Source organism: Panthera leo, chromosome C1 (assembly GCF_018350215.1).
Source record: "Panthera leo isolate Ple1 chromosome C1, P.leo_Ple1_pat1.1, whole genome shotgun sequence".
NCBI classification, from domain to species: Eukaryota; Metazoa; Chordata; class Mammalia; order Carnivora; family Felidae; genus Panthera; species Panthera leo.
In genome coordinates, this window is record NC_056686.1 from 213,609,912 (window position 1) to 213,627,861 (window position 17,950).

General features: G+C 53.4%; 1 protein-coding gene across 3 annotated transcripts in view; it reads left to right on the forward strand.

Annotated features, from left to right (window-relative positions):
• INPP5D (inositol polyphosphate-5-phosphatase D) overlaps positions 1–17,950 on the forward strand; it is a 124,518-nt gene that overhangs the window by 37,767 nt on the left and 68,801 nt on the right. For all 3 annotated transcript variants that reach the window (XM_042950546.1, XM_042950545.1, XM_042950544.1), the window contains exon 3: positions 17,039–17,189. In XM_042950546.1, the coding sequence (XP_042806480.1) occupies positions 17,039–17,189 (151 nt within the window). The remainder of the gene's footprint in view (positions 1–17,038; positions 17,190–17,950) is intronic.

The window sequence follows — 17,950 nt, forward strand, 5'->3', positions numbered from 1 at the left end:
AGCCTGGAGCCTGCTTCCGATTCTGTGTCTCCTTCTCTCTCTGCCCCTCCCCCCTTCATGCTCTGTCTCTCTCTGTCTCAAAAATAAATAAACGTCAAAAAAAAATAAAATAAGAAAAACAGGTTCACCTGACCTGGTCTGGTCCCAGCAGACTCCTGCTGGCTCCCAGGATCGCTCCTTGCTCTGGCACGTCTTACCAACCATGCCGATAGTAATCTGATCTAGAATCTTGCCCAAAATGAACACAAAGCTCACTCAACTGTAAGCTACAGAAGAACCCGCCTGACCCATTGTGAAAATCACAACTGGCCTGCCCGCAGGCATCTGGCCTTCCTCTCTGCCCTTCCCTCCAGCTGGTCAGTACTGTGTGGTTGACTTCCCACCCCGATTGCACTTCCTCCCCTGGGGGAGGCTTGGATTCTGCAGAAGCAGGTATGGCTGTGTTCCCCGTTTCCGTCTGGGGCTTCGGACCCGTGACGTACAGGTGCTTATATCGGTCCCTCAGAGCCAGCGGGAGCCTGCACACGGTGACTTTCGGTTCCTCTGCGGAGCATATGTTTACCCTAGGCTGCCCATTCACTGCTGTTTACCTAACCTGAGCCTCTTACCCCCCAGAAAGGGGGCTCTGGAGGGTTCATTCATCCCTGCATCTGGCCGACCAGAACATTCTGCTACTGTCCTTTGTAGACAGTCTCACCTCCCCAGCAGGCAGGTGGGAAGCTTCCTGATTTGATCTGGATCTCTATCGTCTTTAAGGGAAAAAGTGCTCTTCCTCACTGAAAGGTCACCCCCCACCTCTACATCCCCCCGCACCCAGTGAATCACCAGCCATCTTGTGTCAATGATATTGTTTCCTGATCCAGTGTTGCTTCCAGAGGTTGGGGCCGTGCGGCGCAAAAGGCAGGTGTGTCCGTGAGGCCTCTAGGAATTGAAGGGATGATTTTGCCAAAGCTGTAAATGTCGCCGGGGCCCATGCAGTGGCAAAGACGACAGGTTCTCCAGGGAAGAAGACAAGATGCCGTTTTGCAGTGCTGGCCAATTCCTGTGGTGTAAATACGCTCACCGTGACCTCACCATAGTGGCCACATGTAATACCCAGCTCTTGGGGTTCTGGAAAAATTGGGCTTTGGGCCAGTATGAGTTGGCACAAGCTGGCACGAGATTATAAATGTATACCTGCTCCTGCCCCGGCCGAGTCTGCGTGCCTCTGGGACAGTAGACGTCTTTATTAGAGACTCCCGTGGCTTGTTAGGGGTCAGCCAGATTAATAATCACTTCTGCTTTACTTAAAGTCCTTTTAATCCCCAAACCCTTATTTATACGTTATTTTAACTCAGTTTCACCCATTCCTTTTTATCGTATTTGGGGAAGATATTTGTTTTTCTTTTTTTTTTTTTGAGAGAGAGAGACCCACACACACAGACTGTGAGCAGGGGAAGGGCAGAGAGAGAATCCCAAGCGGGTTTCATGCTGTTAGCGCAGAGCCCAGGGAGGGGCTCGATCACAACCTGATCTGAGATCAAGAGTAGCACACTTAACTGACTGAGCCACCCAGGCGCCCCACTTCCTTGAATATTCTGAAGTTCTGGCAACTTTAGGCCCATGTCACCCCACAGGGATGTAATTGGAGCTACACGAAGCTGGTCCCTTCAAAGGGACATTTTTCCATTGTGCCACAGTCCCCACCTCTCCCTAGCGCCTCCCACCCTGCCTGCTTCGCTCACATCAGGCTTCAGATTTTGTGTTTTTACCTACAGGCCATATTGCTTTGTGACTAACAGTTACTTCCCCTTGCCCCTTTCCCTCTCCACTTGACCAAGAGAAAAACAGACACAGAAGGTTTAGATAATTAATTCAGGTCAAATCAGAAAGGCCACAACACAGCAAAGAACCCGTCTTTCGCTATCAGGCGTCACGATCAAAACCGCAGTGCATTCTCGCTATAAAGTAATGTCTTGCCAACGGCTTGGGTCCCTTCTGTCCCCATATGCACCTGCATACCCTTCCTTTAATAGGCATCCACTTGAGTGGGTTGTCTTTTTGTTTGACTATGCTCCTGTGAAACGTATATTGTCGTTCGTGTACAATTTTAATTTGCTGAGACGATATCATAGCGCTCAGTCTATTTTCTACTTTCTTCACCAAAGGATCTTCTTAAGACCCTTCCATGTTGCCTCTGGCTGCTGTGTGACTCCTCACATGCACTGGGACTGCACTTTACCTCGTCCACTCTCCCAGTGCTGGGCACCCAGATCTCTGCTGCCGCCAAAGTTGCGATGGCCATCCAAATAGGTGGCCAACGGTGACGCTCGGGGCATATGCCCAGGGGTGAAAATGCTGTGTCATAGACTTATACACATGCTTACAGTTGCGTCTGATGGTTCTGCAGAACTGGCGGGCTACCTGGATCCTTTACATAACACAGACGTGGAGGGAGGGGTAGAGGGAGAGGGGGCTGTTAAATATATATTATCCGTTAGTAAATAAGGCCTTTTGGATGGAGTTCAAAACAGACTTGCCTCGGGGTGCCTGGGTGGTTCAGTTGGTTGAGGGCTGACTCTTGATCTCAACTAAGGTCATGATCTCGCGGTTTGTGAGATTGAGCCCCAACCTCTCTTGGGATTCTCTCTCAACCTCTCTCTCTGCCCCTCCCCAACTTGCATGCTTGTGCTCTCTCTCTTTCTCTCTCTCTCTCAAAATAAATAAAGAATCTTTAAAAACAAAAAACAACCAGACTTGCCTCCTACCAAAGGTACCAGAACACACAGGCAGAGAAACTGGAGGGTAGCCCCCTTTCGGAGCGCAAGAGCACAGAGCCTGGAGTAAGGGACCTGAGACCTGGTTCAAGTCCTGGTGCTGCCTCTTACGAGCCAAGTCACTTGGCCCTTCTGAGCCTCAGTTTCTTCCTCTGCAAAGTGGGAAGACCAACAGAAACTTAAGGAAAGTTGTTTGGGTACTTGAAACATAGTCATCCTTCCTTCCTTCATTCTCAGCCCTGAAGTAAATACATGATGCGTTTTGTCACCCAAATGCTGAGTTTCTGAGTATGCTCAGTCTCATCAGGGCATTGAGTCTAACTGACTCGGGGACTCACGGGACCAGAGGCCCAGCTACCAAGAGGGTTTTGGACTAGTCTGCGCAGAAGGTGAGGCAGGGTGTACACGAGAGTGTGCTGAGCCCCAGGGAGGGGAGGAGGGAGGGAGCAGGGAGGGATGGTGGTGGTCCTCATGGGCAGCCATGTTTGGGGGGGGGAGAGGAAGCTAAGGGCTTCAGGTCTGATCAGTTCCTCCATTAAGTGGTGGGGGAGGGGGCAGGGTTCCAAATTCTTTGCTGTTGGCCGGGGGCCTGGGTGCAGGGCATGAGGGAGAATCCTTGGATCGGCTGTCGAGGGAGGGCTCAAGATGGACAAGGACCCGGTTGGGGAGTTGAGCCTTACAGGTCACATTCTCCCAGAAGTACACCCTGAGCTTGAGGACCAGTGATGCACTAGAGAAGAGCTCCCAGGAGAAGCCTGGAAGGCAGTGGGAGATGCAGGAGAGAGAAGGGGTGAAGCCAAGTGGTGCGGGTAAAGCCTGAGACCCAGCCTGATCCACTAAGAGCTCTGGAGTGTGAGTTACATCTTGGGTGTTGTCCCACACGGAGGCGAGGAGCTGGGCTTTTGACACCCACCCCAAGCACATGTCAGCCACCTTGGGTGGGCACAGGGAACACAGAGCTCCCCAGTCTCTCCCGAATCTCCGTGTGAGTGAGGTGGCTCCAGCCCCCAAACGGAATCGTCTGAGGTTGCAGAGTCAGGCCTTCAGCAGCAAAGCACAGAGCCCCCACGAGAGTGGGGACGGGAGCAGAGTGGTGAAGGGATCCTGGGAGAACGGGGCAGGACACCAATAGCGTTCCGTTTAAGGACCTAGCTGTGATCGGAAACCATAATTTGTATTCACGCAAATACTTTGCGCGAGCCGCTCCCTCTGCCTGCCATGATGTCCCCCTCTCTTCGCCTCATCAACTGCCATCCACCCTTTGCACGCCAGCCCAAGTGTTGTTTCTTTGAGAAATAATTCCTGACCCGCCAGACAAAGTCTCTTTGTACGATCCTCCCGGGGCACCACGGTCTTCTCACAGCCTCTGCACCTTGGAATTATTTACTTGTTTATTGTACCATATCTCACTTCTTTGCCAGACTGTGGACAAGACCAGCACTGGGTCTGTGTTGGTCCCTGGTGAAAGCCTGCGGCCAGGTCCTGGGTGGGGCCCACGGCAAGAGGTTAACAAATGTGTGTGAGTGCTGCCTGCTGGCTCCACGAGCTTCCTGGCTCTGGTTTGCTCCAGTCGTGCTCAGGTACAGAAGGTGGTTGGGTTGCTGATCCTGGACAGCGGCTTGGATGGGCAGGGCCTGCAGACGTGTGGGGCGGGGGTGGGGTGGTCCCATGGCGCTAGGAGCTCTTGTGGCCACAGAGGGCTGCAGGCTTGTTGGAAAGATGGTGGAGCCCAGAGGGGCCTGAAGGCCTGCGCAGAGGACAAGCTTGGAGGCTGGAGAGCAGACATTGTGGGAATGAGGACATGAACTGAAGGAGTCGTCCCTGTGGCAGGTCCTGGTGATAAAATAAGTTGTGTCACAGTGGGCAATTGACCGAATCTCTTGGACGTTCAGCTTCCTCCTGGGTAAGTGGAGATAATTCTGCCCTGAAGTTTCAATAAAAGGAAGACTCTCAGGAAAAGTTCATTCTTCCCTTCAAGCTTGTATCTGTCAGTGTTTGCTGCGTAACAAACTCAGAAAAAATCTCAGCAGTTCACAACAAGAAACATTTCTTTTCCGGTCCTGGGCCTGCAGGTCAGCTGGTTGGCTGATCTAAGCTGGGATCTCCCGGACTCAGCTACGCTGGGCTGGACTCCACGTTTCTGATCAGCTCCGGGTCTGTTCCTCATGCCTGTATCCTTAGCCCACGCTGAAGGGCCTGAGGCTCCCTAGGGCATGTCATCTCATGGCAGATTGCAGGGGTCCAGGGCGGGCAAGCAGAACCCCACATTGCCCATTAAGCCCTGAGCTTGGAACTGGCACTTTTGCCTACATTGCATTGGCCAAAGCAGGTCATGTGGCCAAATCCAACATCGGTGGGCAAAGAAGTAAATTCTTCACACTGTAGTGCAAGGTGTTGCAAGATGCCATGATGAGGGGTGTGGCTGTGAAATTCTGTAGCAAGGAAGGGCCACTCAGCCTCAGCCCTCCTTCCCAAGTAGAGTGAAGTCCGGGCTTCGGTTTATGTGAGATCCTAGAGAAAGCATGGAACCTTTCCCACAGGGCCTGGCAGCCTAACTGGGATGTTGGGTATGATGCATAGTTTCTAGCTGTCAACTGTGACTATTGACAAAGGACCCAGCCTTTCCCAGGGTCTGCACTGTGGGCCTGAAGTCCCCAGATGGGGATTCCCCCATCGAAACACCCAGACCACATGCTGGCAGGCAGAGCGTTGTCATTGCCTGACCCCTGGCCCCGACTGTGGTGGCACCTACGGAGACCTCAGACGACGCATCTCAGAACTGTCATTTCAGAACCAGCCAGAGGCACCGCGTTGCCATTCAAGCTGCAGCTCCTTTGATGTGAGAGGTTCAAAGCACTTTATAAGCTGTTCAAGTCTGCGAGGAGAGCGTGGGGCTTACTCCCCCTGCACAGATATCAGAGAGCGCGAGGCAGAGATTTGGGACCTCATGATCTCAAATCCCAGTGGGGATGCCAGCTCACGAGCGATAAAGCTGAACGAGCTGCTGAAGGCCTGGTGGGCGAGGGCTGTTGACCCGACACCCGGGGCTTCCCCGGGGGAGAGTGCAGTGGGCAGGGCCGTTGGCTGTGTCGGTGAGGGCGCGGGGCAGTCTGGGAGGGGGCTGGCTGCTACAGAAGCGGGAGCCGGGAACCGAGAGGCGGAGGGTTCCCAGCCTGAGGAAGGGGCATGGGTTGAGAAATGGAGATGTTGGCTCGGAGCACCGGGGAGGGATGTGGATTTAGAAGTAAGTGCAGACTGGCAGGGAGCAGAACTCATGCCAAGTCGTTCTGGGAAGTCTGCCCAAGACAAGGCAAGAGGAGAGCCAAAGAACCCAGCTTCAGGAAGTGGGGACAGGTTAGAACAAGGTAGATGGGAGACCCCAGCTTGATGGCCGGGAGTGAGACAGAGCCCCCCACCCCATGCAGTTCTGGGCTCACCGGACCCGGTGGGCAGCCTGGTGCCCGCCTGGGAGCTGGGGGTGAGCACGGCGTGAGCTGGGAGCCGTGCGCCCTGCTGGCTGCAGCTGGTGGGTGGGGCTGGGGCAGGCTTGGCCGTCCGCCCTTTTCTTCCTTTGAGCTTCTTGCCTCCTCACAGAGCTGCCACATGTGAGACCGAACCAGCCTCGTGTTGGCTTTCATGCTTTCGGCGCCTTCAGACATGTGATCGGCGGGGGGGGGCCTGCCACGGGGCAGGTCCATCGGAGACAGAACCGTGCCCACGGGTTACAGATGCCAGCCTCCCCACCCCCATCGCCGCCCACCACAGCTCGGAGGGCAGGCCCGCTGCCACCCAGGATATGAGCTTCTCCCACCCGCGGGGTTTCATACCACCCAGCCCGCCCATTGCGCTGCTGGGGGCTGAAGCGTGCCAGAGGATCTCCAGCCACCTGGTCCCACCCCGAGTTGGCAGCTCCCTGTGTCTGCTCTCCTCCTTCCTGTCTAGCTAGAAAGTCCGTGACAACCCCCCTCCTCTCTCTTGTCTTGAAACTTTCCCTTGGGTGCCGTTCTTCCAAAAGCGTCACCCATACAAGTCGCTTACCCACTCTGAGTCTGTTTTCTCAGCTGTCAAATGGGGCAACGGCACCCACCTGTGATATTAGGTATACTGTAAATTAGACAACATACCTAACATAGCTGGCCCGGTTTCGGTTTCTTCCCTTTGGGGAGGGTGGGGTCGTCACCCCAGAGAGGTTCCAGGAGACCCCTCAGAGGGACCCCGCCCCTGCCCCTGGCGTAGGACGACAGCAGGCAACGGTGTTCTTGCTACCACGAACTTACCTTCTGTCTCCCCGGGGCCAACGCCTGGACTGTTCACGGCTCCTAAACGAGGAAAGGTGGCGTAGAGCCTCTCCCCTGCACCTGGAGAGTCCTTGTTCCCCACCTGCTCCCTCCCTCCCCTCCAAGCGCTCCCACAGTTCCACCCTCCAAGCCCCTTGAACTCACAACACCAGGCTGTTTACAAAACATGGCAGCTCCAGGGGCGCCCGGGTGGCTCAGTCAGTTAAGCAGAGGACTTTGGCTCCGGTCGTGATCTCACGGTTCCCTGGGTTCGGGTCTGTGGGTTCAAGCCCCACCTCGGGCTCTGTGCTGACAGCTCAGAGCCTGGAGCCTGTTTCAGATTCTGAGTGTGTGTCTCTCTCTCTGCTCTTCCCCTGCTTGTGCTCTGTCTCTCTCTCTCTCTCTCTCTCTCAAAAATAAGTAAACGTTAACAAAAATTAAACAAATAAAACTTGGCGGCTCCAGCTTCTTGCAGCCTGACTGCCAGAAAGTGGCGCCTCTGAAAGGTCCCACAAATAGTTCTGAGACCCTCGAAGACCCCTCAGTGTGCCCTCCCCCGGCACCGAGCATTGTCCCTTTCTCCTTCATGCGCTCCCGCTTGTGAGGGGCTGTGGCAGGGGAGACCCTTGGAGAAGTTTGTGCTGCCCTTTGGGTACCCCGAGGTCACCAGGGTCCCTGCCCCTGCCTCTGTCCACTCATGCCGGGTGACCCCCTGTGGTTGTCTTTCTATTCTTGGTATGTTAGTATTATTACAGTTCTGAGCGTCAAAGATGTTTCCAAGATGTAGTTTTTGTAAACAAGCCTCCAGAAACGTTTTTATACAACTTTTTCAAAATCTGGCACTCTTAGACAAGATGCCTTGTAAACCCCTCTCCTCTGTGTGTGTCTGCTTGTGTGCACGTGTGTGTGTTAAATGGGCTAGTTTACAAAAACAGATTTTAAAAACTATTTAATTACTGCGTATAGCTCAAAAAAGCGTTTACATGTGACCGAGGTGCAGAGTAAGATAAATTAATCTTAAGATAAGTTGTAAAGTTACCATCCTTCCCTTTATTTATTTATTTTTTTAAGTTTATTTCTTTATTTTGAGAGACTGAGAGAGAGACAGAGAACACCGAGGAGGGGCAGAGACAGAGGGAGAGAGAGAGAGAGTCCCAAGCAGGCTCCACACCATCAGCACAGAGCCCGACACAGGGCTCGATCCCAGGAACCGTGGGATCATGACCTGAGCGGAGGTGAAGCATAGGTAGTGTTATGGACTGAGCCACCCAGGCGCCACACAAAGTTACTATCTTTGCCTTTAAAATTACTCACTATGTTATGAGGGTACATTTTGGGCCACTATACACCCCATTCGTCTCCAGACGCTCCCGGCTCGTCTTTAGCGTCTGTGCGTGCTTGCCTGAATCTCCTGTTACTGTGGTGGTTGGCAAACAGTGACAATTTCCATCATTCCTTCAGCAGTTATTAACTGGCATTCTCCTGTGAGGAAGAGCGTTTCCGTCTCATTTGTTTCCATCAGAATAGACTCACCAAGTGCGCGTTTATTCCATGAATTATAATTATTGTTAGTATTCATTTTGCTGCTCAAACGGAGCTCAGATAATCCTCTTTGTTTTCTGAGCATTTCCTTATTTTCTGGGACAACGGATGCCCCAGGTCTATCGCAAACCCTTCCTGCCGGGCCCTGGAATCGGCCTTCTCTCCTGGGAGCCCGGCTCTTTTTAGCGCTGAGTGGTGTTTCGCGACCGAGACCTGAGCTCTGGGTTTACTGACTGCAACTGTGGCATCTGTCGTTGCCTCCAGGCTGCGTCAGCAGACAGAGCTGGGACGCGTGTAGGTACACATGCACACTCACACGGGCATCAGTGTTTACCTGTAAACAGGTGAACTCGCCCGGAGTTCACCCTGATATGTCCCTGTCCAATACGACACTACAGAGTTCATTCTAGCCTGACTCCTTTGACAGTGAGAAGCCCCGCTCCCCTGTCTCTGTATTTCTCGCCCTTTGTCCGTTTCCCCGTGCGTGCGTAGCTCTGTGCCCCTGGGCCCCTGTCAGACTTCCTTCTAAGGTCCCAGCCACTTCCTTGTCCCACCTGTGTCTTCTGCCTGCTGATCCCCTCCTTGGCCCCAGGCCCCAAAGCCCTGCTGGCCCTGGCCCCTTGAAAGGGAGAGCAGGGAAAGGAAGCAAACCCATAAATATGGTTTTTTTTAAGTTTCTTCATTTATTTTGAGTGAGAAAGATAACACAAGTAGAGGAGGGGGAGGGGGGAAGAGAGAGAGAGAGAGAGAGAGAGAGAGAGAATCCCCAAACAGGCTCTACACTGTCAACACGGAGCCCGATGCGGGGCTCAAACTCATGAACTGTGAGATCATGACCTGAGCAGAAATCAAGAGTCAGACGCTTAACCAACTGAGCCGCTCAGGTGCCCTCTGATGATTATGTCTTTTTATTTTATTTTATTATTTTGTTTTGTTTTAACGTTTATTTATTTTTGAGACAGAGAGAGAGCATGAACAGGGGAGGGGCAGAGAGAGAGGGAGACACAGAACCGGAAGCAGGCTCCAGGCTCTGAGCTGTCAGCACAGAGCCCGACGCAGGGCTCGAACTCACAGACCGCGAGATCATGACCTGAGCCGAAGTTGGACGCTCAACCGACTGAGCCACCCAGGCCCCCCTGATGATTATGTCTTAAAGAGAAGAAAAGGGGCACCTGGGTGGCTCAGTGAGTTAAGCCTCCGACTTCAGCTCAGGTCATGATCTCGCGGTTTGTGGGTTCAAGCCCCACGTCGGGCTCTGTGCTGACAGCTCGGAGCCTGGAGCCTGCTTCGGGTTCTGTGTCTCCCTCTCTCTCTGCCCATTCTCTGCTCATGCTCTCTCTCTCTCTCTCTCTCTCTCTCTCTCTCTCAAAAATAAATAAGCATTAAAAAAAATTAAAGAGAAGAATAAAAGGGGAGGGAGGGAAGGGCAGGGCTGACTGGTTTTTAAGGAGACACATCCTGGGGTCCCTCCTAGGCCATATAGTTGAAGAGGGATTTCTAGATCTGAAGTTGGCCTCCAAAGCTCTTCCCAAACAGGACTATCCCCTCCTTTTTCCTCATCAAGGGACACTGACATCAACCAAGTTACTAAAACCAGAGATCTGGAGTGTCCTTCCTGGCCCCTTGTCCCTCACCGACCCCTCCCTGGCTGCTCCGGGCACAGCTCTGGCTCCATCCTGGCCCCTGGCCCTCCACCACACCTCCCCCATTTAAGCACCAGAGTGGGGCTGCTAGGCTCCCCGCCCTGCAGACTCTATCCTGCCCTACACTAACTAGCCAAACTGACATTTTCCAAAATGTGAATCTGATCAAGTACACACGCACACACTTTTAAATGTCTTTAGTGGCTCCAAATCAATTTTAGAACAAAATCCAAACTCTGCAAAGCCCCAAAGGTCTCTCTGCTTCCTCCTTCTTCACCTAAGTCGGGGTCTGCAATTCTTAGGAAGAGGTTTTGAGAGAGAGAAGGTTGTAAAAGATTGAGAACAACCCCGAGGGCAGAAGGAAGCCAAGGAGAGAAAACAGAGGGGAGGCAGAGGCGGTGGCCAAAGGGAGGTGGGTCCCAGCTGCAGCTGGCAGCAGAGGGGACAGCGGTGTCCAGCCCCTGCTGAGCTCCTCTCTGAGTAGACGAAACACTGCTGGACCTCAGAGGTCAGGAGGTGATGCCCCAGAAATGGAGGCTGAGCCTGGACGTTACCCCTCCCTCTGCTCCATTGGCACGGTGCCTCAGGGGATGTGTGGGAGCCCCGGGCCTGGGGGGCCGCGAGGCCTGGGCTGACTCCAGCCCTGCCCCCACTGCCCCTCTGAGGCCTCCAACGCCTCTCCAGCCTCCAAGGGAAAATGGGGACAACAGTGACACCGGCCTCCCCACAGCCCTCCCGGCCCCTTCTTCACAGCAGCCAAACGGTATCGTCGCCTGCTCAAGAACCTCTAGTGACTTTCTCCCTGAACTTAAATGAAATGCTTTGCTGTAGTGGGATAACGAACACGGCCTGGGGCTTCTTCCCCTGCTCCATAGTACTTTCTCGTCCTCTGCACGGTGACTGCATATGCTTGTTAATTTAAAGCGATTGTATATGCTTGTTAATTGGCGGAAGCTTGAGGAGGGGGCCCCTTGCAGCAGCGGCTTCCTGGCTCCCCGTCGGATCCCACTCTGCTCCCTGTGCTGGCTTCCTCCTGTGTGTTAGGGCTCTTTCGGTTCCCCATTTAGAGATCCCAGACAGTGCTGAAGTTAAAGTTACCCCCTGGGAAAGTTTAGCCCATCCAGCGCTCTGGCCTCCCTGCCCTGCTCGCCCTTCCTCCGGAGGGTGTCTGAAAGTCGCAGTTATTTCTGGACATACCACATTTCTCAGAGTGCACAGCCCTGAGTCTCCAACAGACTGGATGTACAGCTGCCCTTTGTCGTAAAGACCCTGGAGGTGGTCTCTTCCTGAGCCCTGGGGCTGGGGCTGGCCCTCTTCCCTTGCTGTACCCTCCCCAGGAGCACTGTACCTGGGTGAGCTCAGGGGCCAGGTGGTGGGGGAAGAGGCCTTTCCCTGCAAGGCCCAGCCTGGCAACACACATCTCTCTTTCCTTCTGCAACTTTTCAAACTCGAGGCCTGTTTTATGCCATGAGCACATCTCCCCAAACAGAGGTGGGGCGGGTCATTACCCTTGAAGGGGCTTCAGGGACTATTTGAGGCTGAGCCAAGCAGGGTCCCTTTCCTTCTAGGACTTAGAAACTTGTGGGGAGGCAGGCATCGCTAGGTGTGGGGACGAGGGCTTTGTGGAAATGCTAGTGCTGGAAAGTGCCTAGAACATTCCAGAGACGAGATTGTAACGGAGACAGAAGAGACCGGTGTTTTGTTTCACCATCTGAACTACCCCCTACCATATTTTTTCCTGTGTGACTTTTGGTGATGAACATAAATTCATGTCCGTTCTGTCGATCCCACAAATCCCGAGAGGCGCCTGTCTGCTCTGTGCCCACACGCCGTAAGTTGACAGGCTGACCTAGCGCGGGAGATGCTTCGCTCTTTGCATTTTCAAAGTCGAGCTGGTATGTGCTCTAGGTGTCTGCCGAAGAGAGAAGGAACTCACTCCTGGTGGCAGGGGAGTCGCCACAGAGCGGAAAGCCGGCCATCCATTGGCAGTATCCTGGGGAGGGTCTATAATCACGTGGGGCTCACGCTCTCAGTGCAAGTCTAACGTGGGGCTTCAGGGTTTCTCTGTTTCAAAATGACTCGATAAATCTGCTCAGGAAGGCAGTGGCTGCGGAATGCGGAACGAAGTCTGGAGGCCCCAACAGTCAAGGATGGAGGGCAGCCCCCCTTCCCGGAAAGCGCGGCCGGTTCCCTCTGCCCTTGCGAGCGCTGCCTTCCCACTGCTTCCCTGGGGGCCCACCCCACCGCCTGCATGTGCCGAGGCTCTCCCGGTAGAGCCCACCTTCGCTCCCTCCCCAGCCCTGGTTTCCAGCTGGTGGAGGGGAGGCACAGCCACGCGAGGGTGCAGGACGGCCTGTCCTGGCCACAGAGGGCCGCAGCTCCTGCCGGACAGCCCTCTTGGGGTTCCTACACCTGCCCCCCTTCGTGGGTGGTGCCACAGGGCGGCAGCTGCTCCCCTGTTGCTGGCTCCGGAAGGCTGTACCCCTCTCATTGGTATCCCTGAACCCCCATCCACTAAATTCTCCCCCAAGGCCCTGATGTCACATGACATCCGGCTCCTGCCAGGACCTGAGTGATACATACAACAGACTTCTTGTCAGCATTTGTATGTGCAAGTGGTTGGAAAGGCAGCACTTTTGAGGGAGGGCTGTGGTCCTGGGTGGTGAGAGGGGGGAGACCTCCCCACTGCCAACACCGCCCCACCCTGTTTCTTCGCATCCCCCTGCCCCGGACCCACATCGGGTCCTCTCTGACCATCTCTCCTGGCTCCAGATACCCGGCTCCTACCCCGACTCCACCAGAGCAAGTCCACAGGGTACGTGGTAACGTGGATATGAACGTGACCTGGCCTCTATCCCCGAGGGACCTCAGTGTTCCTGCTGGCCCATGGTCAGCGCCCTGTTCACCTGGAAGCCTCGACAGCTGACTCCCTGCCCCTGTCATTGACTTGACAGTGTTTGCTAGGTGGCCCCCAAGTCTGGCTCTCCTCTGAGCAGCCCCATCCCCTTGCTGGCCACACCACCCCACCCTCTTGGCCACCCTACCTGAGTGGAGAGCCTTTCTAGGTCCGGCTGAGGAGCAGGAAGGCCACAGCTGGGCTGCTCCTTTCTGTGCCTGCCAGGTGGGGACGCCCACCTCCTGTCTGCGCTGCACTCCTCACCCCTGCACCCCACCCTCAGCCTGGGCCAGCTCAGGAGCTTATATAATCCTGGGCACCCTGACCTTTTTCTCTTCCTGTTGCTGTTCTAGAATGTGCTTTGAACATAAGTTATTCCAGGAGTCTCTGCGAACCCCTTCAAATCTCAGTGCCAAGAGCAAATACTGATGAGAACAGTTCCTCCTCCGGAGAGACCCTGACTTTAGCCTAATTGGCATCCTGCCATCCACGTTTCCTCCGCGTCTGTGCTGCCTGTTGAGACAGGCTGCTCCCTGTTGACCCACACGTGCACAGCGTGTCTTCACTCCGCGTGGGATCTGCTGCGTGTAGACCTGCCCCCTGGCGAGCGCCCCATGCCTTTCCTGGCTGCTTCCCTCTCAGGAGTGGTGGGGGAGGTGCAGGAAGGCATCCCCTCCCCCCAGGAAGCAGTGCCTTTCAGTGACCATTCACTGGCTTGCGCACCGGTCCCCGAAGACGGTCCTTGAGGCCTGGGCTCAACCTTCACCATCTACCTTCCTGGGTTTGCCAGGCCCTGGCTCCCTGGCCTCCGTGAATCGTCCAAACACAGGCAGGGTCCGGCATGTCTGTCCCGCCAACAGCACTCTGCATCTGCTTCTGGCTGCCTGGTCCTCCCGCCTGCCTCCTGCCTCACAGGATCTGTAGGGATTAGATTCATGTTAGGGGGCCCTGTTCCTCTGCATGCTTAAGACACTGTATTTCATCAGTTCTAAGACGCTTATTTTCTCACATTGAACATTTCTGAAATAAAACGTGTCCATGCTTAATGGCGGATCGTAGTTTACGCGTTAGCCTTTTTAGGGCTATGCGTAATAACGTGGGTCTTAGCATCGATGCCTCTTAAGTCCCACCTCCAGCGTGCCCCCCTCAGACACACATTCCTGGCAGAGAACCCCCTTCCACACTCGAGTATGAGCCGTTTCCCTTTGGCTTTCTTTGGTGGTTTCATATCCTTGTTCCGTACGCCTAAAAGCTTGTCGTCCATTAGCTGCAAATTCTTTGGCAAGGTGACGCTCACCATGGCTGCTTTAATGGAAGCGAGTTCATCGATCTTGCATCATGTCAGATTATTGTTGTTATTCTGCTCATTTTTGGTTTTGAACCTATTCTTGTTGCTTTTGAGAAGGTCTGCTGCTCAGAGATCTCTGGTTCCATAATGTTTGAAAGAGACTGCTTAACATGGGGCTTTGTGACAATAGGGAATTTATTGAAAATAATCTTTAAAAAAAAAACCTTTGTTAAACTATAAATTTACTAACTGGCTTAAACAGCACAGTCACACACACATAGCCTCACGTACAGATTTACACGTGTGTGGTGCAAATGCACAAACGAATACACTTGGAGAGACAGAGATGCCAAGTGGAGAGCCGAGGCGAAAGTCAGGTGGATTCTTGTTGAAGGCAAATGCATGCACTACGGCATGGGGTTAACCACCAGGAGCAGGGCCTCAGGGACAGGTCTGAGTCCTGGTCTGTTCCCAGAGGTCTGGGTCTTTCCCGGTCTGGGTCATGCTGCTTCGTTTGCTATCCCAATCCCACTTACCTATAGCCCTTCGTGAAGACCTCCAGTCCAAGCAGCCACCCCCAGCCTCCCACGTCAGTCCCAACCATGCTGGAGTAATGGGTACCTGACTTGGAGGTGGGCAAGTCAGGACGGTCCAGCCACGCTAAGCCAGACCCCCTGCGTTCGCCCACCTGGCAGGCTTTCCATCCCCCACCCTATTGTCCTGTTGGCCTTCCTTCCCACCTGTGGTCAGTCCCAGCCCCTTCAGCAAGAAGGCTGCTGGCAGCCCCCAGGGGAGCATTTGGACCTCTGGTTTCAAACTCCAGTGATGGCACCTTCTCAGCTTATTGTAAAATTCCATGACTGCCAGCGGGCGCCTGGGTGGTACAGTCGGTTAAGCACCCGATTCTTGATTTCATCTCAGGTCATGATTTCACGGTTCATGAGATCGAGCCCGACATCAGGCACTGCGCTGACAGCATGAAGCCTGCTTGAGATTCTCTCTTTCCCTCTCTCTATGCCCCTCCCCTGCTTGTGTGCACTCTCTGCCAATATAAATAAATGAACATTTTGAAAATAAATAAATAAAATTACATGACTGCCATGGACAAGATGGGTGTTATGAAAACGCAGGTGAACTTAGTGTTAGGACCCGATGGCTGTGCTCTGACTCCAGGGAAGCCCCGCCCAGAAAGGGGCGTCCTTTTGTATCATCCCTGTGCCCACCAACAGCCTGGTCCCTTTCCCCTGTCCAGCTGCACCAGGCTCACTGCTCCTCCCCAGAGCCCGGCTACATCTCCCTCCTCCACCCAGGGCAGCAACCCCACTCAACCGCTTCTTGGCTGGATCCGGAACACCCGGCCTCACACTGTCCACCTTTGCTCTCTGTGCCAGAGGGAGGGAGAAGTCCAAGATGCCTCTGGGTTTCTGGCTATGCCAGTGGGGACATGATGCTGCCATTCCTTGAGACAGGGAGCACGAGGAGAGGCAGGCAAGGTACTGGACAGGAAGGGTGGACAGGACTTGGGGACACGGTGGGTTAGGAGGGTAGGGTACTGCATTCAAGAGGTGAGTCTCCTTGTGGTTCTCACATCCAGCCCCGACACCTGATAGCTTCTTGGTATGGGCGGGGCCTCAGTGGGTGGGGCCTCCATTAGCCATGCTGGCTGCCCAAGGCCCACCTTGAATTTTTTGCTGGAGCCACTATAAAAGCAAGAGGAAGGAGACCTGGCCCCAGGGCATTTGAACAGCACTGCAGAATCACCTGCTGGCTCTTCTGTCATCAGCAACAGAGATATAAATCAGGGAAAGATACTGTGCTGCCTCACCACTTTTCTGAGTTTTGATAAAACAGAATTTTAACAAATGAAAATATTAAAATTAAAGCAAAACTTGCCAGAATAGATTGCCTTGTGTTTAAAGATAAATTATCTTGGGGGGGGGGGGGCGGTGAGAGGAAATAAAAATAATTCCCCAATAGAACACACATATACACACAGTCTAGAAAAACTTATTCCCATGTATTAAAAGTAGGTCTCGGGTGCCTGGACATCTCAGTTGGTTGAGCATCCGACTTTGGCTCAGGTCATGATCTCATGGTTTGTGGGTTTGAGCCCCACATTGGGCTCTGTGCTGACAGCTAGGAGCCCGGAGCCTGCTTCAGATTCTGTGTCTCCCTCTCTCTCTGCCCCTCCCTCACTCACACTCTGTCTTTCTCTCTCTCAAAAAAAAAAAAAAAAAAAAAAAAAATTAAATTTAAAAAAAGTAGGTCTCTTGGGGTTTGGGACTACAGGTGAGTTCTTTTTTAAAAAAAGTCTGTATTTTCTAATTTTGCCATAATGAAAATGTATTACTTGTATAACCAAATGCTTTTTAAAATAAAAGTTAAAAAAAAACAAACAAAGAAAAAGAATCTTTAAAACTGTCCTATTTGTGCCTTTTGCAGACTGGCTCTTGGGGCTGCTGGTTCCAGGATGTGAGGGTGTGGGCGTGGTGGACAGACACTGCGTGGGAGCCCAGGGCTTTTTCTGGATCGAGGTCACTCCCTCGGCCTTGTTGGTCTCTGCTACAGGTGGCCTTTGTGGTTAGGTGATGTCCCAGCCAGTTCAAATGTGTTTCTGTTTGGGGTTCTGTCCTCAGGCGTCCGAAGGTGTCCCCATGAGGTTCTTCACCAAGCTGGACCAGCTCATCGAGTTTTACAAGAAAGAAAACATGGGTCTGGTCACCCACCTGCAGTATCCAGTGCCCCTGGAGGAGGAGGACGCAGGTGATGAGCCAGAGGAGGACACAGGTAGGAAGGGGTGGAAGGGAAGGCAGGAGGGGGACAGGGAGCCTCTAAGCACTATGGGGGGAAAGCCCTGGGACGTTTCTTTCACTACAAGGCCTTGTACATTAAGTGAGTCTGATTATCAGAAGGGGAGAGGGTGACGTGGTGGCTAAGGACGAGCTAGCAAGGTAGCTCTGGGGTCAGACAGACCTGGGTCAAACTTCCTGTTCCCCAGCTTCATAGCTGTGTGACCTTGGGCAAACTACTTAACCTCTCTGAACCACAGACTTCTCTTAAAGAGACAGTAAAAATAATATGTACCTGTCAGGGTGTCACCAAATGAGTCAATGAATGTAGCACACAGTAAGCACTCAATATATGCAGCTATCATCCTCATCAAAATAACTAGCTGCATTTCACTGTAAAGAGAATGGATGAGGAAATACTTGTAACTAACTGGAAGGCCTGTGAGAGAGGTGTTTCTTTATATCATCTCTAAAAGGAAAAAACAGTAGAGCCCCTAAAAAGTCTGTGAGAGTCAGGCCTCCCCTTAAAACCGTGGAGGGCCACAGACCAGTCAAACAGGAGCCCGGCAGAGGACCCTGCAGCACAGAACCCCACCTGGACGGCACCCTTTTCACCTCAAAAGTTCGCTTTCTGGGGCGCCTGTTCAGCTTAGTCAGTTAAGCGTCCGACTCTTGATTTCAGCTCAGGTCATGATCTCACGGTTCGTGGGTTCGAGCCCCACACTGGGCTCTGCACTGACAGTGTGGAGCCTGCTTGGG